Consider the following 26,077-nt stretch of genomic DNA (forward strand, 5'->3'; position numbering starts at 1 on the left):
TTCTCCATGCTGACTCACAGAAAAGAAAGCAGATTGATTTCAGTATATTTCAGGTTTCAGTACAACATGGCTATAACAAACGTCATTTTTTAAATCAAATAACTTCTTATAGAATAGGGATATAAAAAGACATTTTGATCAAACTATAGCTTAATAAATTGGTGATTTGGCATGTAAATTTTTGTCTCTAAATGTTGAAAATAATGCTATTTGCTAAGTTAAATATATTACATATAGTAACTCCCACCTCCACTTTGGAGCCCCAGATTTTTATTCCACCTCATTACTGAAGCTAATACATGACTTGGGGCCCAGCGACAATCACATGGTCCTTTCTTTACTTTTCTCAAAGCTGTAACCCAGACATGTTAAGTCTTATGAAAAAAAAAAAAAAAAAAACTAAACTAGTAGAAAAATCTTTCTTAATATAATTATTGAAACAAACAAATCCTTAAGCAATTCAATACTTTCAAAAATTTAGACTTTTGCATATAAATGTTATTTAAGTTGTGGTGTGAATGAAAATGCTCAAGAACAAAAGAAAAAATGACAGAACCTTGGGTGTACAGAGGAAGGGCAAGCAAAGCTTCCTGAGAAAAGTGGCTAGAAAGAATGATGAGAGGGATGACAAAAATGTGACATTATGACAGTGAAGATGAATTGAGGAAAAGGGGAGGCCACTGCTAACTGTCAATTTAGGTAGTTTAACTAAGTTGGGAAAAGAAATGAATGCATTGGATTCAGCAAGTAAGTCACTGGCAAAGCAGTTAAGGCTGAAGGCTGGTCTCGTGGGTTGCTTAGTGAATGACTTAGATGAACAGTTGTATAAATGAGGATTCATGTATTCACCAAAATATAAGGAGAGTTTATGTAATTGAACAATACCCATATATAATAATAAAAAATGGAAAAAATGCTACAAAACTCGACAATTTAATTCTAACATTAAAGTCATACCCAGGATTAGACTGAAAGGAAATTTATAAAATGCCAATGATACATCCATCAGTTAGAATTAATACTGGGATTTTGTTAGTATTGTTTTGAAACCATTTTTACATTTGAATTTCAAAATTTTTCTTTATTGAATTTGTATTAATTTTATAATAATGTGAAAAGTCAGTAAATGAGAGAAAAGAAATAAAACTATTCTTTCTTCCAAGGAAATTAGAAATGAAGGAAAAATGAAAAATTGGGCAAGAACAAGAAGATTTTTGTCTTATAAAAACAGATTTTGTTTCTACTTTCTGACAAAGTAGGGTTTTTAAATTCTTTAATGAGATAGATTTGTACAGATTTGCTAGGAAAGGAGCTAGAGCATGGTTTACATTTACCATGAGGGAGAATGAGTGGTAAGGTAATATCACAGAGGAGAAATAAGGAAGTGGTCAAGAGGTCAGAGGCAGAGGCTGTCCTTTATAACAAGACAGGATGAACTCTTTTCTAAAATTTGAGGAAATAGTATGGGGTCCTTGCAAGGAACAGTAAGCTTTTGATAGAAGAGTGCAAATTTTTTAATCTTCCTTGTAGTTGACTGCAAAGACAAGGAAAGCTCACCTACAAAACTAGGGCTATATTGCGGATGCTGAAGTGAGGGAGGGAGGTAAAAGTTTTGGTGTGCTATTGATGGGAATACAAAGAGGAATGTTTCATAGGCATGGAAGAAGACTGTGTAGTAAAGGTAGCATCTGCTATTGGGCACTACAAATTTGTTGTCACAACAATTCATGTGTTGCAAGGATTTGTCAAAGTTTGTCAGCATTCTGATGGATAGGCTGAAGTTTTGCAGAAGAGAGGCAGTGGAAGGGTAAAGGAATTCTTAGGTAGACAGTGCTGTGAGGAGAAAAGCGATTCACCATAGGGTCTAGATTTGGTAAGTGGAAGCAGGAGAGGCATGAGGGGGTGGGGTGTGTTTGGAAGGAACATCATGCTTTTCAGTTAACATTTCAAAGGGGAAATCTGAAGTCCAAGTATTATTTCTGCAAACAAGTTGAATTGTTGAAAAGTGAATGTGAAGAATGGTATGCCACTGGGCCATACCTGCCCATAAGAACTGACTGCTCAGTCTTCAGGAATGTTGAAAACTGGCTGTTAAATACAGGTATCATTGAAATTGAGAATATTTACAGCATAGAAATTGACAAATGATAAAATCAAAGCCTTTGGCTTTCAGAGAACCAGTTCACTCACACACCGTTGAGTATAAATACTGTTTTGAGTAATGATCAAAGAATGTTATTGGAGAAAATGTTTTCATGGGCATGAAAGAAACTCCTGGGTAGATCACAGGTTGGAAAGGGAGAAAATTCCTTGAGGTGGAGATTTCATCAATATTTTAATTTTTCAGATATCCTTAGGAAATATTTTAGTGAGTTTTTATATAAATAATAAAAAAATAGTAAAATTAATGTTTATCTAGTTCTGTTTTCTCCCTGAGTGTATACTCTCTCTTTGACATAGCCAGTACTAGGCAAATACAAATATGCTAACAAGTATTTATTTGTATTATACATGTTCTTTCTATGTACACTTATTCTTTCAAGGCACATTTATGTGGTACTTCATGAACACTACTATGGCAGGTAATAGAAATACTGAAAGATAAATGTTTACTCTTTGGGGCTTATACTCTAATAAGGCAATCACATAAACAGGTAAAAACAACCATAAATCTCTCTCAAAATGTAATAAGTCTCAAAGGAGTTTATACAGTACTCACAAATGCTTTGAGATTAAAGAGAAACAGATGACTGATTCTCTCCAGGAACTCAGGGAAGCTTGACAGAGGAATGATGGATAGTATTTTCAAAATCAAAGATGTAGTTACCGTATTCTTAGGAATTTATTTGAGTAGACCAGTAGAACTAGAAACACAAAATAAGCTCAAAAAAGTGTAGGATGCAGCCTACCTATTGAGTAGGACAGATGGAGTAAGAGATGGAAGTTAAATAGGAAGTTTTGTTATTGAATTGGTATCAGATTATTGAGGACTTTACTGCTCACTAGAGTGGTCTTTATTCTTTTTTTTTTTTTTTTTAATTAATTTTTATTGTAGGTTGTTCAAAACATTACATAGTTTTTGATATATCATAATTCACACTTTGATTCAAGTGGGATATGAACTCCCATTTTTACCCCATATACAGATTGCAGAATCACATCAGTTGCACATTGATTTACATATTGCCATTCTGGAGTCTGTTGTATTCTGCTGCCTTTCCCATCCTCCGCTATCCCCCCTCCCCCCTCCCCTCCCCTCTTCTCTCTCTACCCCCTCTACTGTAATTCATTTCTCCCCCTTATATTTTCCCTCCTTTCCCCTCACTTCCTCTTGTATGTAATTTTGTATACCCCTGAGGGTCTCCTTCCATTTACATGCAATTTCCCTTCTCTCTCCCTTTCCCTCCCACCTCTCATCCCTGTTTAATGTTAATCTTCTTCTCATGCTCTTCTTCCCTACTCTGTTCTTAGTAACTCTTCTTATATCAAAGAAGACATTTGGCATTTGTTTTTAAGGGATTGGCTAGCTTCACTTAGCATAATCTGCTCTAATGCCATCCATATCCCTCCAAATTCTATGATTTTGTCATTTCTTAATGCAGAGTAATACTCCATTGTTCTTAAGATATAGGATATAATCATATAAAATTTCTAATTGAGAGTGATCACTCTGTAGAGAAAATAGGATATGTGTGAGACAGGATTCAGTTGTAGTAATAGAAGGCATCCTAGCCAAAGTAAGTAGAGAAGAATTTAACAAAGAGAATTAGATGTTTAAAATATCATATGAAGGACTGCAGGAGGGTCGCTCCATAATAATTTGCAGAGTATCCAGAATATCACAATGAACCTGATTTTCAAGATACACTGTAATTTTTTTTTTCAAGACACACTCACAAACAGGAATGTAGGGAACCAGGAGACTGCTTCTATTGTCAACGCAACCATCTTTTCAAAACCACAAAGCTGGTGACAAAAGACTGGAAAACAAAAGTCTCCATAACTTGACTTAGTAGCAAAAAATAAGCCAAACTGTAGGCAGTGGGTCCACATTCTCAGACTTGCTTCCTAAATAGAGTTGTCAATGCACATGCATCCAATAGGCAGAAACTAAGGTAATTATGACAAACTAATGGTAAAGTATGAGAATGGCGTATAGTGTTTCAGCCATGGGGAACCACAGCACAGTAAAGAGGAATGAGTAAAGAGTCTTTGGAATTGAATGCAGGAGGACTAAATGGAAGTTAGGGAGAGGGATGATGTTCTAGTCCTAACATGGCAATGTGCTGCTGAATCTAGAAAACAGTTTACAGGGAAAATGTGGTGTTGCAAAAGAGAGAATGGATATGGGAAACATTTTGGAACACATGGTTTTTTTTGTGACTTGCCAAAGAATTAGTGTGGGTAGAGGCAGTGTTACGTGAACCTTCTACAGTTTGAGAGGATGTTCTTTATGAAGAATGCAAACTTTCCATTGGAAATTTTGGTTAAAATTAGTATTTAGGGCAAACATCATAAGAAATTACAAAATGTAAGAAAGCAACATAATATTTTCATTAACTTCCTGATATACCTCTTTTTAAAATTTTTCTATAGTTTGGAGGTATCCATTTTTCTTTGTCATTTTTACATATGACAAAAGTTCTAAGAACTTGTACAGAAAGAAAAGAAATATAATTCAGTCTTTTATCTAGTAGAGTTGATAAAAAGATTGATAGCTTAGAAAAAATTGTTTTAGCTTCACCATTCATTGATAATAACACAGACATTTCAATGCCTTTTCTCAAATTTGGGAAAACATTATTATATTTTTTTTATATATGATGTTAAAGAAAAACAGCCCACAACAAAATTAAACAGGTAAGGATGACTTTATTCAAGGCAGTTGCGATAGAAGTGAGAGACCAGACCTCAGTCTATATCAATTCCACTGAAACAAAGGTGGGAGGGTTTTAAGGGATGGGACAAGTAAGAGGGGATATTCTTCAGCCTCTGAGGTGAGAGGCTTGAGAGATTTTTCAAGATGAGTCTTTGTGTTTGCTAATGCACATGCACCAATGTTAGGCTCATACCCTCCCAAGGAGACAAGGAGATAGGAGCGCTCACTCCCTGATGATTACATTTCAAAGAGATGGCTGCTATTCTTTCAGAAAGATATTCATGGATTAAAAAGTTTATAAGAGGCTTTTTAAAAAGGTTTACATATCAAAGGACAAAGAAGGAACATATACTTAAAAGTTTTCCAAAGAAAATTCTCTAAGAAGAGGTTGGTCAGGGCCTAGATTTAGGAAGAAGCCTGTGTAAAGTCTAGCCAAGCTGAGGGGAACCTTAAGTGAGTGAATGATAACAAGTTAGTGATTTCAGGTTTTCCTGTGAAGGAACTCTAAACACACTGAATTGATGAAATTTACTAATTAGTTTGAAATTTCAAACATCCTTGTAGTGCCATTTAATCATTTTGAAGTATCTGTTGATATCAGTGTTAATCTCAACTCAGCAAGAAATGCAAACAATTTCCACTATGTTCATATGATCAACATTAACTGAATTATCAAAATTTATTAAAATAGCCCATGAATGACTTCTATTTGAAATATGTCTCTTTGTGATGAATTTATTTTTGGTATGATCCGGAAAAAATGTTAAAATTTGCTAATCAAAGAATACTGTTTAACTTATTCCTAAACATTTCACAAAAACCTAAGATCTCATGAATAAAATGGGTAGGGATTTTCCCAGGGACACTGAAGCAGGTGAGGGCTCAGAGCTTGAGCATCATTGATTTCTGCCTCAGTTAACCCCCGTTGTTGGAGAAAGACAGAGAGAAAGATGGTGAAGGGAGAAGTTGTCGTAGTGCAGAGGTTTTCATACCTCTTCCTTTCTAGAGCTTTTCTTTCTACAGTTCCCAGGATCCTGGGGAAAATTTCCTGAGCATTTTGTCCAGTAGCAACTGTCTTTCCTCAGGTCAAAATCCTCCCTCTGTCCATGAGCCCAATCCGGTGGCTTTGTGTGGCCCATTAAATAAGAATGGTTTTTACATCTTTAAATATTGAAAAAAAATCAAAAGGTTATTATTATTTGGTGACATGTGAACATTATATAAAATTTCAATTTTAGTGTCATGAATAAAGTATCATACCCATTCATTTATGTATTTTCTATAGCAGCTATCTTACAGTATCGGGGCTGAGTGATTGTAACAGGGGTCCATGTTACCTTTTGAATATAGCCTTTACTGCTTATTTTAAAAGGGACATTTTTTTTTCTTTTCTTCTTCTCTCTCTTCCCCCTCTTCTCTAATATGGGGGCTGGGAACAAGATTACCTTGAATTATATGTTCTACACAGGAAGGAGATGTCTCTAGAAGATCTAGGAAGTGACTATCTCTCTTGCATGAGTGAATTTCAACACACCCTCAGAGTGCACCTGGGAGCCCCTGCCATGGCACACCTGGAATGTAGCCTTTGAATAGCTTCTTTAAAAGCCCTCTGTTTTCCTCACTGACAGAACCACAGCCTCTGGGACTGGAGTCCCCTGTGTTTCTCCTTTTCTAGCAAAGCAATAAACCTTCATTTTGCTTTTTCTCAAAACTATGTCCTCATTTTTAAATTGGCATGAATTGGCATCCACTACAAGGTCCGAGCTTTCGGTAACATAATTATGACAGTCCCCAAAGTAAAAAAACATATTCTTTCTAGCCTTTTGTAGACTGTTTGCTGATCCCTGGCCTACTTAGTCTGATCAGCAAATAAAACATTCATTTTTGATAACTGATAATACTTAGTATTATAATTGATTTGCCTCCTACTAGACATATGTGGCCTCTACCTAATACAAAAAACTGAATAATGTGACAGTTTCCAATATGGTGACATGTCCCTCAGGGGAAACATGTTTTAATCACTCAGTCTTCTTTACTCCTCAAATCATGCCATGCAGACAGTAGGCCTCCTCTGTTCGTGCAAAGGCAATCTCACTCTAGTTAAATAGAAATATGGTAAATAAAATTACATCTCAAGCTGTCCCTGCTGTTAAAGAATCTCTTTGAAAATTCAATCAGCACCACACTTTTAATTTCATATCATCTGATATTGTTTGGAATTCTTTGACAACAAGCCCAGCAGTCTTCTCCACAGCTTTCAGTTTTCCTTGAATGTAAATTTTCCAGCTGGGCCCTGAAGACCTAGGTGGGGAGACAAAATGAGAGATCTGTATTAGTCAGAATTTTGTTCAACTGCATAAAACAGAAAAGCAAATGAACTTAGCTAAATACTCCACTCCTCCACCCCTCCAATATAACTGAAGTCCAGAGGTAAGGAATTCAGGACTAGTACAGCTGCTCAGGACTGTAATTTTTAATAAGGGTGGGTAAAAGGGACTAGGGCAGGGTGGGAGGTCCTTGTAGCTTAAAGCCTCACCATTCTTACCATTTGTTTAGCTTTTCACCTTTTAGGCATGATAGACTCTGCCCTCTGTTTGAATTGAAGGTGAGAAGAAGGAAGATTCACAAAGGGCAAAAGGAAAAAAAGCCTGAAAGCTCTATTAAACAAGCAATTCCATAGCAAACACTAATAAAACAAACTATCTTCCAAGAATTCTTTTAGGATCTTTTAAAATCAGAATTGAGTCCTTCCCATTTTATAAGATATATATATATATATATATATTTTATAATATATATATATCTCATTGGCCCAAAACATGGCTTCATGGCCATGCCTGGAAGAAAAAAGTACTGGGAAGGTAAGCATTTCTAACTAGGCACATGAGGCTGTATTATAAGGAACCATGGAAGAGTGGATACTGGGCATCCAGCCAGAGCAGTTGGCCCCAGTGGGCATAACAGGGTCAGTGATTTGGGTCATGGCATGGTTGATCAGAGTTATTCAGCTGTCTGGATGATTTGTGCCAATCACAGAGGTCAGGTAAAGCATCCAAGACACAACATGAATCAGACTGACTTTTACATTCATCTGAATGATTAACTTTACTTAGTCCTAACAGATTATTGTTGTGGCTCTTTCTTTTTTTTTTTTTTTTTTTTTTTCATTTTGATGGAGAGCCACTTGCCCACATGGATGGAAACTGGGGAGTTAACAAAGGGTAACATAAGTTGCCCACTCCCCTGGCAAGGTATGGTGGAGAGTGGAAAAGAAAAATTCCAGACATTTAACTCATCCATATATTTCTGGTACCTTGTTGGGTGAGAGAGTTTTAACCTTCCTAGGGAGATTGTAAACTCTGAAAGGCAAAGTTTATCCATCCAGCTTCTTTATATTCTCTATGGTTATTAGTACAGAGGCATGTTCCAATTTTGTTCAGAGATGTGTGAATCTCATAAAGGCACTTAACTCAGAAAAATTAAGTTTCAATTAAGGAATAATTCATCTCCTCCTGTTAATAGTCCACTCCATTAATGTCAGTAACATCAAGTAATAAGAGTTCTATATCCTATTAACCCACCTTCTATGTAAAACTACTTGGAAAATATCCCATTTTTCTTCATATCTTACAAAATGAAATTTAGTGTCTACAGAGTATTAATGTGTGCAGAGAACTTTTCTCTCAATCCCCCACCCATGGATTTTTAGTTTCAATTAAAAAACTAGAATACTGGAGGGTCAACCTATAGGGTATCTGTTTGACTTTAATGTTTTTCCCTGTTTGTCTTTAATTCACACAATTTCAATCTTATACTCTTTATTCTCAGTCTTCAAGTACTTATAGCAAGAGGACAATACAACAATGATACTGCATTGAAAGCTGGCAGCAGCAATCTGCAGGCTTAATTTTTATACTACTTTTAGCACTAAATCATAAACATCCTTTAAAAGTAATTGATCTTTCAGATTAAGTCTGTATTTGCTTCCAAAAAGAAAATGGGTTTTGAAACTGTTTTTAACACAAAACAACAGCTGTTCCCCGTTTCATAGGCAGGAGAAGTTTGGAAATCTAATTCGTTTTCTGGAGGGCTGAAATGGTGTACTGGAGTAGAATGGGGGTGGATTGTGTTTTCTCTTGCCGACACATTATATTGCTGTGAGTCATTACATATAGAGAAATATAGCTGCAATTCATTTGTATGAGCTCTTTGTATGGAACACAGCTCTCTAGATGCTTTTGTTAGAACATTTACTTTCTTTTTTCTTTCATTCATTAGAGAAGGCAGTGTGATTTTTAGGGAAGAACATGGATTTGATGTAAAAGAGACTTTTGTTCAAATCACTGCAATGCTACATACTAGCTCTGAGGTCTTGGACAAGACTTTGATCCTTCCTTTCTACCAAAAGGGAAAAATACCTTGCATAGAATTATTGCAAGAACATTTAGAGTGACCATTTATTTCCATTCTACTATTTTGTGTTTTCTTGGCACAGAGGGAAAAATTCATAAAACTACTGGACCAGTTGCATAACTCTCTAAGGATTGACCTGTCAAAATATAGGGTATGTACAAAATTATTTCCCTAAAGGTAAACAGTGGTATTTGCTCCAAATGAATTCTTGCCATATTGTAAATTTATCCATTGTGTAAAAGATCTTGATTTCAGGTGTCATCACACTAGAAGTAACCTACAGATTTTCTTTATTTGGAAAGGTGCTTTAGATGCTTTGCCCCACTTAAACCTACAGCAATCATAATACTCTGTATGTATGTGCAGCTTTCATTGTATAATTTTCAAAATAAATATCAGATATGCTAACTTATGAGTATTGCCCAGTCCTCATACTTGAAAATTCACTCCTTGTTACTGAGATAGTTTGCTTGATATTTCCCCAAAGTCTGAGATATCTGTTGGAATTTACTGCTCAATTCTGTCTTCCTGGATCAGTGTACTTGTTCAACACTGTCCAGAGTTCACTGTCAACAATTCTATTATTCTACTTCTAGGTGAAATGGATACACACATGCATATAAACACACACACACCAAAAAAAAATTTAGTTTTAAAATGCCTTACAAAATTGAGTTACAAATTTCAGTTTCAAAAATATAGTCATAACTATAGATGTTCTTGTACCTCATATATTCTTTTTGTTTGTGTGTGAGTACGGCTAGGGATCATTATCAAGACTTTGTATATGCTAGGCAAATGCTTTACCATCTTGCCTTCTCTAACAATTTATCCTAAATCTTCTTTTCATATTTACACACATGCTTCTCTTCTGCATCTATTTTTAATTAATCTCTTACTGACAATGTTCTTAATTGTTTATTTCTAGAAATTATACAAACCAAATTCTATCAAGCTCATAGTTCATGTTGGAACTTGGGATGAAATGATGTGAAAAGAATTACCATGACAGCCATTAAAAAAGATATTTGGGGGCAAGAAGGGCCTTGGGACTACCCCCATTCAACCATCCTTTACACACGCCAGCTGTACTTAAGTTCATGAGTAAAATCTGGAAGTTAGTTGAGGTTTTCCTGTGGCTCTTTAGAAAGCCAGTCTGAGAGCAAGATGAAAATTTTCTCAATGTTTAAATAAACTCTTTCTCTAAACATTTTCATGCATGTATATCTCTTTTACTTCAAAATTGTGAACATCTGTGTTTTTAATGATACTTCTCACCAAACTTCACTAAAACTTTATTTTAACTTTTTAAAATGATACTTAGGTTTTTTAAAGGAGAGACTATACAATGCAGTCTTATTCCTTAAACTTTTCAAAGTTTCTTTGTGATAAAAATATATTAGATGTACAGTGCTCAAAGTATTTTTGCAAAAATGTACCTATATTTAGAAAATAATGAGAAGATTTTCAAATATATATCAATCTCCCTTCTTTTAGTAGCATAATAATTTTATGAGCAAGGATTGACATAATAACATTGCCATAAGGATATTGTTTTGTACGTTTTTATTGAATTGTGAGTATAAATAAAAGGATATGGCTTTCTAATATGAAGAATAAATTATTTCCACATCTTCCATTTTCCACAACATTGTATGATAAAAATATTTTGAGAATACTTCAGGGATCTTTTTAAATTTTTATGCAATTTACTTCCCATTTTCTTTCACAGTAAGCTAGTTTTAGTTTATTTTCCCAATGGAGGTTTAATGCTGGCAACTTTACTCTTTTCTGTTTCCTATTTCTCCAGGAAAACTTTCCTGCCAGCAATAGTGAAAGACTACAAGACTTGAAATCAACTGTTGACCTGCTGACAAGCATCACCTTTTTTAGGATGAAGGTATCTCATTTTATTTCTGTCAGTGTCTTGGTGTGACATAAGAACACATATATTCCCTGATAAATTCTCTTGATTAGTACTGTTCAACATCAGCAATTAAGTCTGAGCTAAATGAATCTTCCAGTATGAGGTGTAATTTAAGAAGGGATTATTCTAGACACAACATAGGCTGATCCATTTGGTTCAAATTTAGTATTAAGTTAAACTTATTTTAAACAAAGCTCTCTAATAAGTGGACATGGCACTTAAGAAAAAACTCCAAAGATTGTTAAATGGAAATGGAGTTCATTTGTTTTTAATTTTAACTCAAATGTTTTTCTGACTCTTCACTGCAAGAGAGTAACTGACTCTTGTTTACCCCAATATGGCAACTTCTGTTTTTAGCCGTGGCAATATTTATGTTGAAATATATTTGATCACCTAATTCATCAAACTATCCAGGCATTTCTTTTCAGACATATCTCCTCTGCTTTACTAGCAAGATATTGCAATCATAATTTTGCCCAGCAATTTGACTTAGGCTTTCCAAAAATAGTTTGCTAGGCTGTGGGCTAAACATTTTTACTCTGAGAGACAGCATCGTGGTGGTTATTCAGAAGCCTCCTGGATGGAAGTTGTCCATGATTTTTTTTCCACTTAAAGCACTAAAAATGGCATTTTGGAAGAAATAGAAAACAAAAGCATACTGTAATAGTGGTCATTTATATTCTTTTAAGTTCAATTAAAGTCATTTGACTTACAATCAGGCTATATGGAGTGACTGATGTCCATTCTGATCCACTGGCAGTAGCTGTTGGAGCAGTGTGTAGAGGATGATATTGAAAGCCAGTTAAGGGTCAGTGGGAAAGTTGACTCAGATTGACACGCAATACATGCCACTGAATTGAGGGGTGAGGAAATGGGAGTGAGGGTTGAAGAGTACCAACACAGTGCTGTGCATCCACAGTGCTTTGGTCACAGGCCTTTCAGTGTTAGAATACATCGTGTCCTAAACCTGCCAGTTTTCCTCCCACACCCTCACCAGCAGCTGATGATTGTTTCTTACATCACTGAAAAAGAGAGGAACAAAAAGAAGGGAGCATCCTCAAGTTCCTAGCACATAAGCCCACCACCTATTCCATCTTGCTACTTCCAGTTTCCATATATTCATCCTTCCTTTTTATTATCATCGATGATCCATCCATTATCTGAGAAATGGCTGTCTCTTCCACCTTTGGAATTGTTTTCATCTCCTCTATGTATTAGCAGCATTGGTTCAGCAATCCTTCCAAATCTCCTGAATTATAAATTTTCTCTTCTCTACTGAATATTTCCATTACCAAACATGCTGTAATTTCTCTGTCTTCAAAATACTGCTTGACTTCACTTTCTTCTATAGCTACTACCACAGTTCCTGTTTTCCTTTTATAGCAAAACTTCTCAAAATAGTAATTTACACATTTTCTTTCCCTGCATTATCTTGTAAAAAATTGTTCTCATCCCTTCATATTTTCCCTCATTATAGCTAATAAACTAATTTTTTGTTGTATGATTACATTAATATGACAAATGCATAGTTGTATACCTATCATGATAAGATACAGAACAGTTCCATGAGCCTATAAAATTCTTTTGTGCTGCCTCTTTATAGTCAACACTTTCTACTACCTGGCAACCAGTGATGTTCTCTGACTAGGTTTGCTGTTTCCAGAACATCATACACTAGGTAGCATAACATATTGGAGATCCATCCACATTGTTGAGTGCATCAACAGTTCACTCTTTCTTGTTGTTGAGTGGTAATTCTTTGTTATGTATGCCCTGCTTTATTATGTATGAACTGTTTGTATAGTCACTAATTGATAGACATTTGGGTTGTTTCCAGTTTGGGGTTATTAAAAAGAACTGTTATAAATATTCATGTTCAAGTTTATTGTATAAACATAAGTTTTCACTTTTCTTGGGTAAAATCCCCAGTCAAAAAGTATGATAGTTCCATCTGTTCTCCATCTTCTAGAGAAGCTTTTAGTACTTTCTTAAATCATTTATCTATTGATCACCTATTTTTTCTTATAAGAGTAAAATTACATTGTATTATAGCCCTAAATTTCTCTTTAAAATGAATAATGTTGAGCATCATTTCTTGAAGAAATCAAAATCAGAGAGTTTTTCCTATGCTGCTTCTAAAATTTTTATTTTAGAAAAAATGAATTAACATAAAATGTGATATTTTATCCATAAAATTTTGGATATTTATATTTTAATAGTTCCAATGTCATTTATTGAAATGATTTTCTACTCTCCATTAAATTGCTTTTGTACTATCATAAAATTTAAAAAAAATGACCATGTTTTTTGAGTCTTTTTCTGAAATTTATATTGTTCAGAATAGATCAGACTCCAAGTTCCACCACCACCATACTGTCTTGATTTCTGTAGCATTATAGCAAATCTTAAAATCATAAAGTGTGAATCCTTCACTTTTTTCTTCACTTTCAAAATCATTTAGGTGATTTTAGTTTTTGCTGAGATTTTTTCTGATATTGCATTAAGTTTACAGATCAATCTAAAGAAGTTTGATATTTTTAAAAATATTTTTAGTTGTAGATGGGAACAATACCTTTATTTTGTTTAGTTTCTTTTATGCAATGCTGGGATAGAACCCAGTGTCTCACACATATTATTAATGCTAAGCAAGCACTCTGCCACTGAGCCACAACCTCAGCCCTGGGCTGATATTTTTAACAATATTAAAATTTCAAACCCAGCCTTATGTTTTTTAACTCAATACAATAAGACTTTTATCCTATCTCTTCATCAAAATTTTTTTAGAAAGTCACCAAAGGCCAACACTTTACTAACTCTAGTGGTCAGTTATGAATTCTCAGCTTACAATGTTCAGCGATTTGCCACATTTTGTCCACTTTTTCTTCCAAGACATCCTCTTCTCTCTAGATTTTCAAGAGACCCGTCTTGTTTGACTTCACTTGTATTTCAATTGCTGATTCTTCTGGTCTCTACATATTTGTTCTCTCTCATTTGCCAAGTACCATAAGATTAGAATCACCTGCTTCACATGTTTCATTTTTCTGTCTATGATATTCAGTTTTCCCAGCACCACTTATTGAAGAGGCTGTTCTTTCCCTAGTGAATTTTTTTGGTGCCTTTGATAAGGGTGAGTTGGTTGTGAGTGTGTGGATTTATTTGTTACCTCTATTCTCTTCCATTGGTATGTGTATCTATTTTCATATCAATACTATGCTGTCTTGGTTGCTTTTTCCCTGTCATATATCTTGAGATCCAGGTATTGTAATGTCTCCAGCTCTGTTCTTTTTGCTTAAAGAGGGTGTGACTTTGGTGGTGGTGGTGGGGTTGTGCTTTCTTATGAATTTTGGAGTTTATTTTCTTGTTCTGTGAAGACTTCTTGATATTTTAGGAGGACTGCATCAAATCTAGAAATTACATTGGATGATATGAAAATTTTAATAATATTATTTCTTCCAATTTATCAAAACAGGAAGCCTTCACATGTTTTTTTTTGTGTCTTAAATTTATTTTATCAGTGTTTTGTCATTGTAACTGTAGAGTTCTTTTACTTTCTTGGTTAAATTTATTACTACATATTTTATATTTTTGTGAATGGATTTCTTTTATGATTTTTTTCTCAGCAATTTCATTATTGATTTTAAAAAAAAGTCTACTGATTTTTTATGATTATTTTGATCCTGCTACTTTATTGACTTAACTTATCAATTCCAATTGTCTTTTTGTGGAATCTTTAAGTTTTTTGTATTTAGACATCTGCAAAAAGAATATTGTGACTTCCTCCCTTCCTATTTATAAGCGCTTTTTTTCCATTTTTATTCCTTAATTGCTCTGGCTCTAATTTCTAGTCATATGCAGATAGACTGGACCTCCTCATCTTCTTCCGTATCTTAGAGAAAACTCATTTATCCTTTCCCCACACAATATTAGAGTGTATACTTGTCATGCATAGCTTTTATCATAAATAAGTATCTTCCTTCTATATCTAATGTGTCTAGAGTTTCATCCATGAAGGAATTCAGAAATTTTAAAAATTCAATACTTTTTAGCATCTGTTGAGATGATCATAAATTTGTATCCTTTATTCTGTTGATGTAATGTAATATTATTTACTGATTTGTATATGTTTAATCAGCCTTGCATCCCTAGGACAAATCCCACTTAATTGTGGTGAATGACCTTTCTGATGTGTTGTTGGATTCTGTGTGCTATTATTTTGTTGAGAATTTTTGCATTTATGCTCCTTGGGAGGTGTATGTAGTTTTCTCTTTTGTTGTATCTCTTTGGGTTTAGTACAGAATAATGCTGACCATGTAGATGAAGTTTTGAAGAATTCCCTTCCTTTTAATTTTTTGGAAAACTTTGAGAAGCTTTGATGTTAGTTCTTTTTAAAAAGTTTTGTAGGATTTAGCAGTGAAGCCATCTGGTTCTAGGCTTTTCCTTGTTGAGAGACTTTCTACTACTAACTCAGTCTCATTACTAGTCAGTAGTCCATTCAGTTTTTCTGTGTCTTTCTGTTTCCCTTTTGATAAGTTATATGTGTCTTGAAATTTATCCATTTCTTCTAAGTTTTCAAGTATTGGCTCATACATTTTCATAATTCTCCCTAATGGCTCTTTGTATTACTGTGGTATATGGAATGTCCTTTTTTCATCTCTAGTTTTATTTTATTGTTTTTCTTTTTCTTCTTCATTAACCTAGGTAAAGTTTGTTCATTTTGTTTATCAGTTTTTGAAAAACAACTCTTTCATTGATCTGTGTCTTCTAGAGTATTGTTTACTTCTGCTCAGATATTTGTACTTTCTTTCCTTCCCTTTGGAGTTTGACTTGTTTTTATTTGCTATCCTCTTGAGATCCATTGCTAGGTTGTTTGTTTGACATCCTTCTGTTTTGTATTTGATGTATGTTTTTACTGCTGTAAATTTCTCTGTTAGCAATTTTTGCTGTATTCCATAAATCTTTGTAACGTTATGTATAAATTTTCATTTGTTTCAAACATTTTTAATTTCCCTTCTAATTTCTTTGGTGACTCATTGTGTCTTTCATTGTGTGCTGTTTTTTCCATGTATTTGTACAATTAGTAAAATTTCTTTTTCGTTGAATTCTAGTTAATTCCCTTGTGATCAGAGAATGTGTATTAAAAATTTTTTATTTTAAAACACTTGTTAAGAGTTGTCTTATTGCTTTGTATTTATCTTATAGAAAATGGTACATATAGTGATGAGAAGAGTGTGTATTCTGGAACTATTAGATGAAATGTTCTATAAATGTCTGGTAGGTCCATTTGATCTATTGTATAGCTCAATTCTGATGATTCTGTGTTGATTTTCTCTCTGAATCTGTCCACTGATGAAAGTTAGATGTTAAAGTCCCCCTTATTATTATATTCAAGCAATCTCTCCCTTTAGATCTAATAATATTTATTTTATAAAATTGGGTGCTACAACATCAAGTATATGAGCATTTGTAATTATTGTATCTTCTTGTTGAATTGGTCCCTGGATAATTATATAGTAGCATTCTTTGTCTCTTTTTCTAGTTTTAGACACAATGCTCATTTTATCTGATGTAAGAATAGCTAGTTCTGTCTGTTTTGGGTTTCCACTTATGTGGGATATTATTTTCTATCCCTTCACTTTTAGTCTGTGTGTCTTTACTGGTGAAGTAAGTTTCCTGTAGGAAGCATATCTTGGGTCTTTGCGTGTGTTTGTTTGTCAATACATTAATACAGTCTTTTAATTGAGGGAGTTAATCCTTTTCTATTTGGTGTTTTCATTGATATGTAAATATTTACTCCAGTTTTTTTATTAATTTTCTTCTAATTATTTTGACTAGCTTTCACTTTTTTCTTTATTGTTTTCCTGGTGTTTAGTTGACTTTTTGCTTTGATAATTTCTCATTGATTTATTGATTGATTCATTCATTTTGCTACCATGATTGAACACAGGGGCACTCAACCACTGAGCCACACCCCCAGCCCTATTTTGTATTTTATTTTGAGACAGGGTCTCACTGAGTTGCTTGGTGCCTCACTGTTGCTGAGGCTGGCTTTGAACCTGTGATTCTCCTGCCTTAGGCTCCCATGCTACTGGGATTACAGATGTGTACCAATGCACCTGGCTGATTATTTTCTCTTTTCTGTATTTGATCTAGGGAGTTATATTTGTGTTTCCATGTTGGTAGTTATCTTTCTTCCCTTCTAAATGAAGCAATCCCTTAAGCATCTTTTATAAGACTAATCAAGTGGTGATAAAATAAGGAAATTTAAAAAAAGATAATTAGGTTAGTTCACTTTGCTCTTATATTCTAAGTGTCCAATTCTTTCTCACCTTAATCAAAGCTAGGTTTATGCAATGGTCTATATGTGATTTTTTACATTACTATTACCATCTTGTTATTCCTCTCTCATTTCCTCTCCTATCACTGTCCCCTATGTTTATTCTGTTTCATGGAAGCATATCCTATCCCATCTCCATTACTTTATTTTTGGTTTGCATTATCATATAATTTATTTTGCTTACTTATTTTATGTATTATCTATTGGAGTTTAAGTCAATGACAAAAGGGATTTTTGTTTCTTTTGTTCATTGTAGTATCACTATTGCCTGTCATATATAAGTGGCAAATATTTTTTAAATAATTAAATTAATGATGTTGATACTAGTTACATTTAGTATTACTATTTGAATGTTTAAAACAAGGAACATTTGCAATGAGTTTTTATCATCAGAAAGTAAAAATTAATATTTATACATTTAAAACATTTCTAAGACTATATTTCTTGAACATAGACAAATCAATAAAAACATTTGTTGAATATTGTTTAAGTTGTTTTATTGGATTATGATAGTCTACTTTTTTTAAGAAAAATAACTTTCTCTTTAGGTTCTGGAGCTTCAGAGCCCCCCAAAGGCCAGCACAGTAGTGAAGGACTGCGTCAGGGCATGCCTGGATTCTACATACAAATATATTTTCGACAATTGCCATGAACTCTATTGCCAGCTAATAGATCTGGTAAGAAAAGATGTGTGTCTTTAATTTCTCCACTTTTCTGTTTCTAATGTCTGTTTCAATAAATTTAGATTGATAGTAGATGGGAAAGTATGTTCATCTGATTTTACATTAACTGAAGGGTTAAAAATTTCCTTACTGTTTCTTCACATACATCATTTTACATACATGAACTAATTTACTCCTCACAATAACTATGGAGTGAAGGCAGATGATATTGTTCAGGTTTTTCAAGTGAGGAAGCAGTTTTAGAAGAATTCAATGAATTTCTCAAGGTCACATTGTGGGTAAATGGTAGATTTGGGATATTAGGTTGCCAAATCCTGTTCCTATGTTCTTTCCCTAACTTATACTGCCTCCTTTATCATTTGATCTCATAAAAGTGATAGGTAGAAAAAGTTTTATAGAACAAGTTAGTAAAATAACTATCATGTTAATTTCTAATTAAAAAACATTTCAAAAATACAAAAGAAAGTAAAAGGGAAATCAAGCACATATGTAATTACTATTACCAAATGTGAACATGACGTGTAATTTCATCTACATTACCAAATGTGAACACTTAGTAATGTTTTCTATCCTCTTGATTGCTTAAAGACATTGAACATTAGATGAAAAGTAGTATTTCACTTGTACCTCTTTGAGATTCTATCTGTACCTTCATTTTTCAGAAATGAATATAGTTGTAATACTCATGAGTTTGAACATCCTTTCATACATGCTCAATGAACTTGAATTTTACCTTCTGTGAACTGCCTGTTAATATTTTGCTTTTTTTTTCTTTTGACTTACTTGTCTTTCACCCATTAACTTGTAGAAAATTCTAAAATATATTCTGGGTACTTCTTTGTAGGTTATGTGGATTTCATGTATTATTTCTCCCTCTATGAGGTTTTTTCCCAAACTGGAATTTTAAAAATATATTGGTTTTATTTCTATAAAACTGGCACTTGGGGTTGGCTTTTCATAATTTGTTTAATGCCTTCTTTCTTTTCTGAAGAACTCAGTTGTTTGTCAATGTATTGAAAACCATGTGATTACCCGTGAAATTTTCTGGTTACTTAAGTAAGACAACTTCTAGAAAGCAAGGGGTAGATGAAAGCAAGAGGGACTCCTCCAAACTGAGTTTCAAGTTAGATTTCATATAGTATTGCAACATTCTGGGATCACTGATTAACTACTTTGCCTAATAAGAGAAAAACCATTAAAGCTGGGGTCTGGCTTTAAATAAACAAAGCAATACATAACCACATACTTGTTCAGAATTTATTACCAACTGTGAAAAATTTTCTGTAGTCTAGAAACTTGATTGTCTTTGATTCCTACAAATTAGAGTGGCTCTCACTTTTACTTGCCCTGTGGCTTGCATCCTAATGGCTTATCTTCTCTCTCTCTCTCTCTCTCTCTCTCTCTCTCTCTCTCTCTGTCTATCTCTCTTTTCCCTTCACTATATGTTATTATTTATTATTATTATTATTATTATTATTATTATTATTATTTGCAGGGTGTACTAAGCATTGAACCCAGGGAGGCTTTACCACTGAGCTACATCCCCAGCCAGAGTCTCACTGAATTGCTAGGAATCTTGCTAAATTGCTGAGGCTGGCCTTGAACTGTGATCTTCCTCCCTCAGCATCCTGAATCTCTGGGATTACAGGCATGCATCACTGTGCATGGAAGTTTTTTCAATTATTCTACATTTTTAATACCACTGTCCTTATTATATCTAAACTCAAACAGGAACTGAGGCAGGAGGTTTTTTGAGGAAGCTTGGATTGCTGGATGGAAATAACTAAAATGTAAAGGGATTTGACAATTTTTGGTGAAGATAGACCACGGGTGATCAGATATCACCTATGGGGGCATAGAGAAAGGAAATTTGATCAGATATTAGAGGGTAATCAAAATATTCAAGAATAGGGTATTTTGGCTAACCAGATTTAGCAGAATTATTGCTAAAATTTGATAATGAAGAAACTACATGGAAACCCCAAAGTTGAGGCCTATTTGAAAGAAAGCTCATAAAGTCTAGACAAAATTTGGTCAAAGAAAGAATCTTTGTCACCTCTTCCTTATCAATTACTTCACACAGACTGGTTAAATCAAACTGTCTAAATCAACTGGTATACCTAAAGTAGTGCCTTTCTAATACATAAATAATTATAACAATAAACTAACAAAGCAGTTTCTCTCTGTAAGGAATTCTTATGGACAGTTCCTATAAAGCAAACATGCCCTTTACAAAAAAATAAATTAAAATAGCTTAATATTTTAAAAACTGACCTCAAAAATATGCTTACATAATTTTATGGATAGTTTTTAGGTAGATTGTTCTGTGGGTTTTATATGAAATCTTTCAATGTAGAGAATGTTTAGAACTAAGTTTTACATTTGAGGAAAAGACTTTTCCACAAACATCGTTATCATTCAAAATTCTAGAGGAAGTCCCCATTGGATCTGAAAAGTTTAGGAGAATGATACTCCCCAGAGCCCTTCTGAAGCCATCTAGGTATAATTCAAGTGACCAAAATCATCTCCCCTCAGCTGACCTCATCACCATCCTCCTGGGAACTCAAAATCTCTTTGTCTCATATGATACCTCTGACCAAGATGTATCCAGAGCCTGACCCTGTTTACCAGCTACATGTTCCACCCTTCTCTAAGCCACTAGCATTGCTCACTTGATCATTATGTAACCTTCAAAGAGAATTCAGTCCTTTTACCCTACCACCTTTCCTATGTTCTCAATAGAGAAGCTGGAGTAATGCTTTAAAAGAATTAATCATGTCATTATTCATAGATTGCTCTAAGTGCCTTTCACCTACATAAGATTCAAATTTTTTTATGATGGCCTACAATCTGCCATATGATGTGGTTCATGTTTACACTGTCTACCTGTTTACTCTAAGTCCCTCCCTTTTGAACTTATCACCAGTGACTAACAAGCTAATGGAGAATTTTCCTATAGGGAATTTTGGTATAGTGCTGTACCCCTGGTACTCATAACCACATTTATGACAGTGCTTTGTAGGTGCTCAAAAACTGTTTGTTGAAAGATTGAAAAATGAATAAATAATGATTTGTTCAAACAATGCATAAGTAGTTATTGGTGAATACATCCTTTATAAACATGACTGAAAGAAGTGCCCTTTTCTGTGGGAGATGCTTCATGCTTGCCTGATGCCTCCTGCAGTGGTGACCCTGAGACATGTGGCAAGGTCTTCGGCAGTGAGAAGTGAGAAGAACTGATGAAAGCCACTTCTAGTCCCAAACTGTTGAACTATCCTGCAGTATCCTCTAATTCTCTTTTCAGCTGGAGTAACACAGAAGGAAACATATTCCAGAAGGATTAGCTACCAGATGGAGAAGGGTTGCATAGCCAGCTTCAGACTTTAGATGTTTAAAACATAATCCTGTATTTCATCAAGTCACTGATATTTAGAGATTTATTTGTTACCATGGCACAAACTGGCTTATTTCAATGAATAAACCCTTCAAATACATTTCTAACATGCCACTCAGAGTATCATTATGTGACTCCTATTTAAAACACTTGACAGGTTCCTCATTCACTCATGAGATTAAGTCCAGCTCTGCCATTATCAAAGTGATCTGCAATGTCTCAGCCCTGACCATCTTTCCTTACTTTTACATCATTTCCACCTTACATTCTTTGCTTCAGCACTCCACACTCTATAATGTCATTGCCTGCATTATATTTACCTGCTAAAAAGTACCTCACTTTCCCATATGGCCCTTCTTATAGCTAACTCCAACATATCTGACGTTTGCAACCTCTCCTAGTCAGATGGGGTGTTTCTGATTTCTGTTCTCATAACACTATGGCAGGTCACTATTCATGTACATACCTGCTGAATTAGGCACATATGTGATATTCATGTCACCTATATTCTTCATTAGATGGAGTGTTCCCTCTTTGTATCCCCAGTGTACAGTGGTGGGTTGATAAAGTAATAATCTAAAAATAAATAAATAAAAGCAGTATTACCTTACTTAATTATTTATAGTCTCCTTTAGAGAGAGAAAAAAATCTTTGATCAAGAACATGATCTCTAACATCAAAACCCCTGAGTTCAAATCTCAGCACTACTGCTTAGTTGTGAGGCTTGGATGAGCTGTTTAATCTTTTCATGGCTCAGTTTCTTCATTAGCACATGTATTTTATATTCATACTACTTCTCTTGATCTGTGTTCTCTCTAGATGGTACACAGCCTGTAACCAAAAATTAAGAATTCCAGGGCTATTAGATACAGTACAATTCTGATTATTTAAATGTAAAGCCTACTTTCTCTCTACAAAGGGATTTTGAAGAACCATGAAAAAATAAAATGCTTGAAATAAAAAAAGTGAAACATGCTTAATAGAAAAAGTTGAAATTGTTGCAGTCAGAAGAGTGAAGTATCGATGTGGTCTCCACAGACTGATTGCATTCTGGATAGATGGCTCATACTCTGGCTGAATTGTGTGGCTTCATGTTTGTCCTTCAGTTTAGCATAACTGAGAACTCAGTGTGTCAACATGAACAAAGGCAATTGGTCTTCTGCACAAAGAGATGTGAGAGACCAGGATATAAACTAGTTTAGTATTCAATCAGCCAACATACAGTCAGCACTGTTTTATGCCAGGCACTGGTTGTAGGTTCTGAGGATGCCTCAAGGAACAAATGATAAATGCTTTAAAGAAATAAGAATATGTTCATGCCAAATTATGCCATTATACATGTACTGGTTTTTTTGCATTACAATTCTTAATACACATATATACCACAATTTTCCATATCTCTGTTTGTATATAAGTAAAAAATAAATAAATAAATAAATAAAATAAGAGTAATGGACATTTTAAACAGAATTGAAAATGTTTCAGCTTATCCTCTCCCAGAAGAACATTTATATGAAAAGAAAACCTGTAATTCGAAGGCTGCTTTAGGAACATGAAACGTGAGCAAAAGAAATTAGTTGAATAAGCTAAACAGTGATTACCACCAAGTGGAGCACATCTGTTTTACCAAGATTCTATGTAAGGAGACCCTCAGCTGTGGAATGCAGAAGATGTAGAACATTTTTTTTAATACACATCTAAAACAATGGTGCTAAGCTAATTGTCACAGCAGCAACTCGGCTCCATGGAAATCAGTTGATGAAAGAACTTATTCTATAGACCAAAGAAAAGGTTTGTTAACTGATCTTTGCTTTCCCCACTCCCCCATCCTGTCCTGGAAACCTGTTTATGCCCAGCTAATCCAAAGGAACATCAGAAACCAATACCTTCTTTTTGTCTAAAAATATTGGTCTATTAATTTCCAATGTTTTGTTAAATTTATGTGGTTCTTTGAATGCATACAGAAATTGTACTGAAGTATATTTTTACTAAAACTTATCTACACTTTTAATTTTAAAGCACATCTAGGGACATTTTTTTCCTTCACCTGATTTTTAATTTGGTTGAAAGATTTGGCTAAATATCAAACAAAAAATAATCAGAGTACTTGACATTCCAGTGATAATTTCTTTTTAGACTCATTTCCCTAAATGACTATTTTGTTATAGGAGGCATGAATGTAAGAATACATAGGAAAATATTTTACCTAACAGAGAGACACAAATGTTAAAATAAGTAGGAACAAATTTATTACACTATTAAACTGTGTTTGTGTGTGTGTGTGTCTGTGAATAATTACGTAGACAAACTTAGTCTCTTTCGTCTCTGTTCCCTTCCAAATCCTATCCCTTCAACTCTTACCTCAGAAGCAATCTCTACTATAAATTTGATTGTACCTTTATGATTCATCTTTGTGTACATTTATTATACATGTCTATTATCCATTTGTGATATAGTCTTTATCATCATCAAACTGCGATATACTGCCAATAGAAGTAGGCAGTATAGTGGCACAGTGGTATGGTGGTGTATATTAATTCCAGAACCAGAATGTTTAGATGTCATTATTTGTATGGATTTCTCTATAATTTTTAAAGTTTAGTATAACTTTTTGAGTGTGACAGCTATTTAGGCTAATACATATAGGTATAATTTATTAATTTTTAAAGTATTTTTGCTTATTTATTTAATTCTTTATTTAGTACCAAGGATTGAAACCAGGGGTGCTTAACCATTGAGCCACATCCCCAGTAATTTTTATTTTTTATTTTGAGTCAGGGTCTAAGTTGCTGAGGCTGGCTTTGAACTTGCAATCCTCCTACTTCAGCCTCCTGAAGCCACTGGGATTTCAGGCATGTACCACCATGCCCAGCTGCTTTTTTATTTCTCATCTGATATGTCAAAGCATAATATATGTTATAGCTGCCTATAGTAAAAACAAACCTCAATTTTGACATCAGTTGAAATTTTTCATGAATAAAGGTGTAATGGATTTCTGTGTGGAGAAGTGATGAGCATAACCTCCAGTCTTTTCTCTAAGGACAGGAGAATGTCCTCCTTTCCTCTGCTTTTCCCTCTCTACTGGAAGAATGTGTACTTGATTTTGAGCCATTCTATATCATATGAACAAGAGAAGCCTCTACATTTTACTATCTGATTCTCACAGTAAACATTCATGTTAGTGAGGACAGAATTCCATGTGTCTTTTTATTGAACTCATGGTTGAAACACTGTGCCTCAGAGAGTAGCAGAAATCAGTAAATGCTTACTTAATGGAACTTCTCTCCAAAAACATTTCTTTGTACTATTTAGCATGTGATATGTATACCACTATATAAATTTTGGGTATTTTATGAAAATTTCTTGAAAAAAAAAGAAAATACTCAGAATATTTTAAACTGGCAATTTACATAAATTTAAATGTGCAAAATTTTAGAAAATCTGTTTGGTTTGTAGATTTTTTTTTTCAATTTTCTGGTCCTGAGACTCATGTATGCCATATACTTGCTCTACCACTGAGCCATGTCCTGACACTTTAGTTACTCGAACCAAAAATGTGGGTTGCTGATCTTTTATTTCTACATTTTGATTTTTGGTGCTTTTGTTGTTCTAGTCAAAGTCTAAACAATTTGGTAATAAAATGAAGTTAAATAAAACATGCATATGAAATAAAGAGAAAAAGAAAAATCTACCTATGTAATTCTTAACATAAAAGATTAAATAGTAATCATTTGAAAACTGGCTACAAAAGTTTCCACTTTCCCTAGACATTTTCCCCCCAAAATTTACTACTTTGTGTAGTCATTAGATTAATTAGGGAATGATGTTCTTCCTGAAAGGCAAGTACATTTCCATGACTTCATATTATTATTGTTTAGGAACTAGATATGAGTAATTGTAAACACATTTTAGAGTTAATTTGATTTTATAATTAGATCTTTATAAAATGTATTGAAAAAAAGGTTATGAATGGGAAATTTCTTCTTAAATATAAAATATTGCAAAAAGAAATTGCCCAAAATGATTGGGTATTGCCATATCTTATATGTTGTGGAAAAGAAAGAAATATGAAAATTCAAAGCCCACAAATTGTTTCCACTAGGACATATTTTTAATTTTTCTTACCATTTAAATCAGTAAATCAAACCACAAATAAAACCTCAATAAATTCTAAAAGAATCAATTACATAGTGAACACATTGTGCCAGTGAAATCAATGCAATTTTTGTTCTAAAATTGGCAATGACATAAATGAAAAAATTTTAGAAAATAATTTTGTTACTAAATGTTGATGAAAAATATTCAAATAAAATAAAATAATATACTTAAGAATATACTCTTGTCAAATAATTTTATCCCATAAATGCAAGGATGTTTCAGCATTAGAAAAACATTTTTCAATATAATTCACCATAGCAGTCAACTATGGAAGAAACAGTATGTA

At 33.8% G+C, this 26,077-nt stretch overlaps 1 protein-coding gene across 2 annotated transcripts in view; it reads left to right on the plus strand.

Moving 5' to 3' along the window:
* Positions 1 to 26,077, plus strand: part of Unc13c (unc-13 homolog C) — a 539,205-nt gene that overhangs the window by 257,357 nt on the left and 255,771 nt on the right. For both annotated transcript variants that reach the window (XM_076848586.2, XM_076848585.2), the window contains 3 exons: positions 9,378 to 9,446; positions 11,106 to 11,195; positions 18,105 to 18,233. In XM_076848586.2, the coding sequence (XP_076704701.2) occupies positions 9,378 to 9,446; positions 11,106 to 11,195; positions 18,105 to 18,233 (288 nt within the window). The remainder of the gene's footprint in view (positions 1 to 9,377; positions 9,447 to 11,105; positions 11,196 to 18,104; positions 18,234 to 26,077) is intronic.

Source organism: Callospermophilus lateralis, chromosome 3 (assembly GCF_048772815.1).
Source record: "Callospermophilus lateralis isolate mCalLat2 chromosome 3, mCalLat2.hap1, whole genome shotgun sequence".
Lineage (NCBI taxonomy): Eukaryota > Metazoa > Chordata > Mammalia > Rodentia > Sciuridae > Callospermophilus > Callospermophilus lateralis.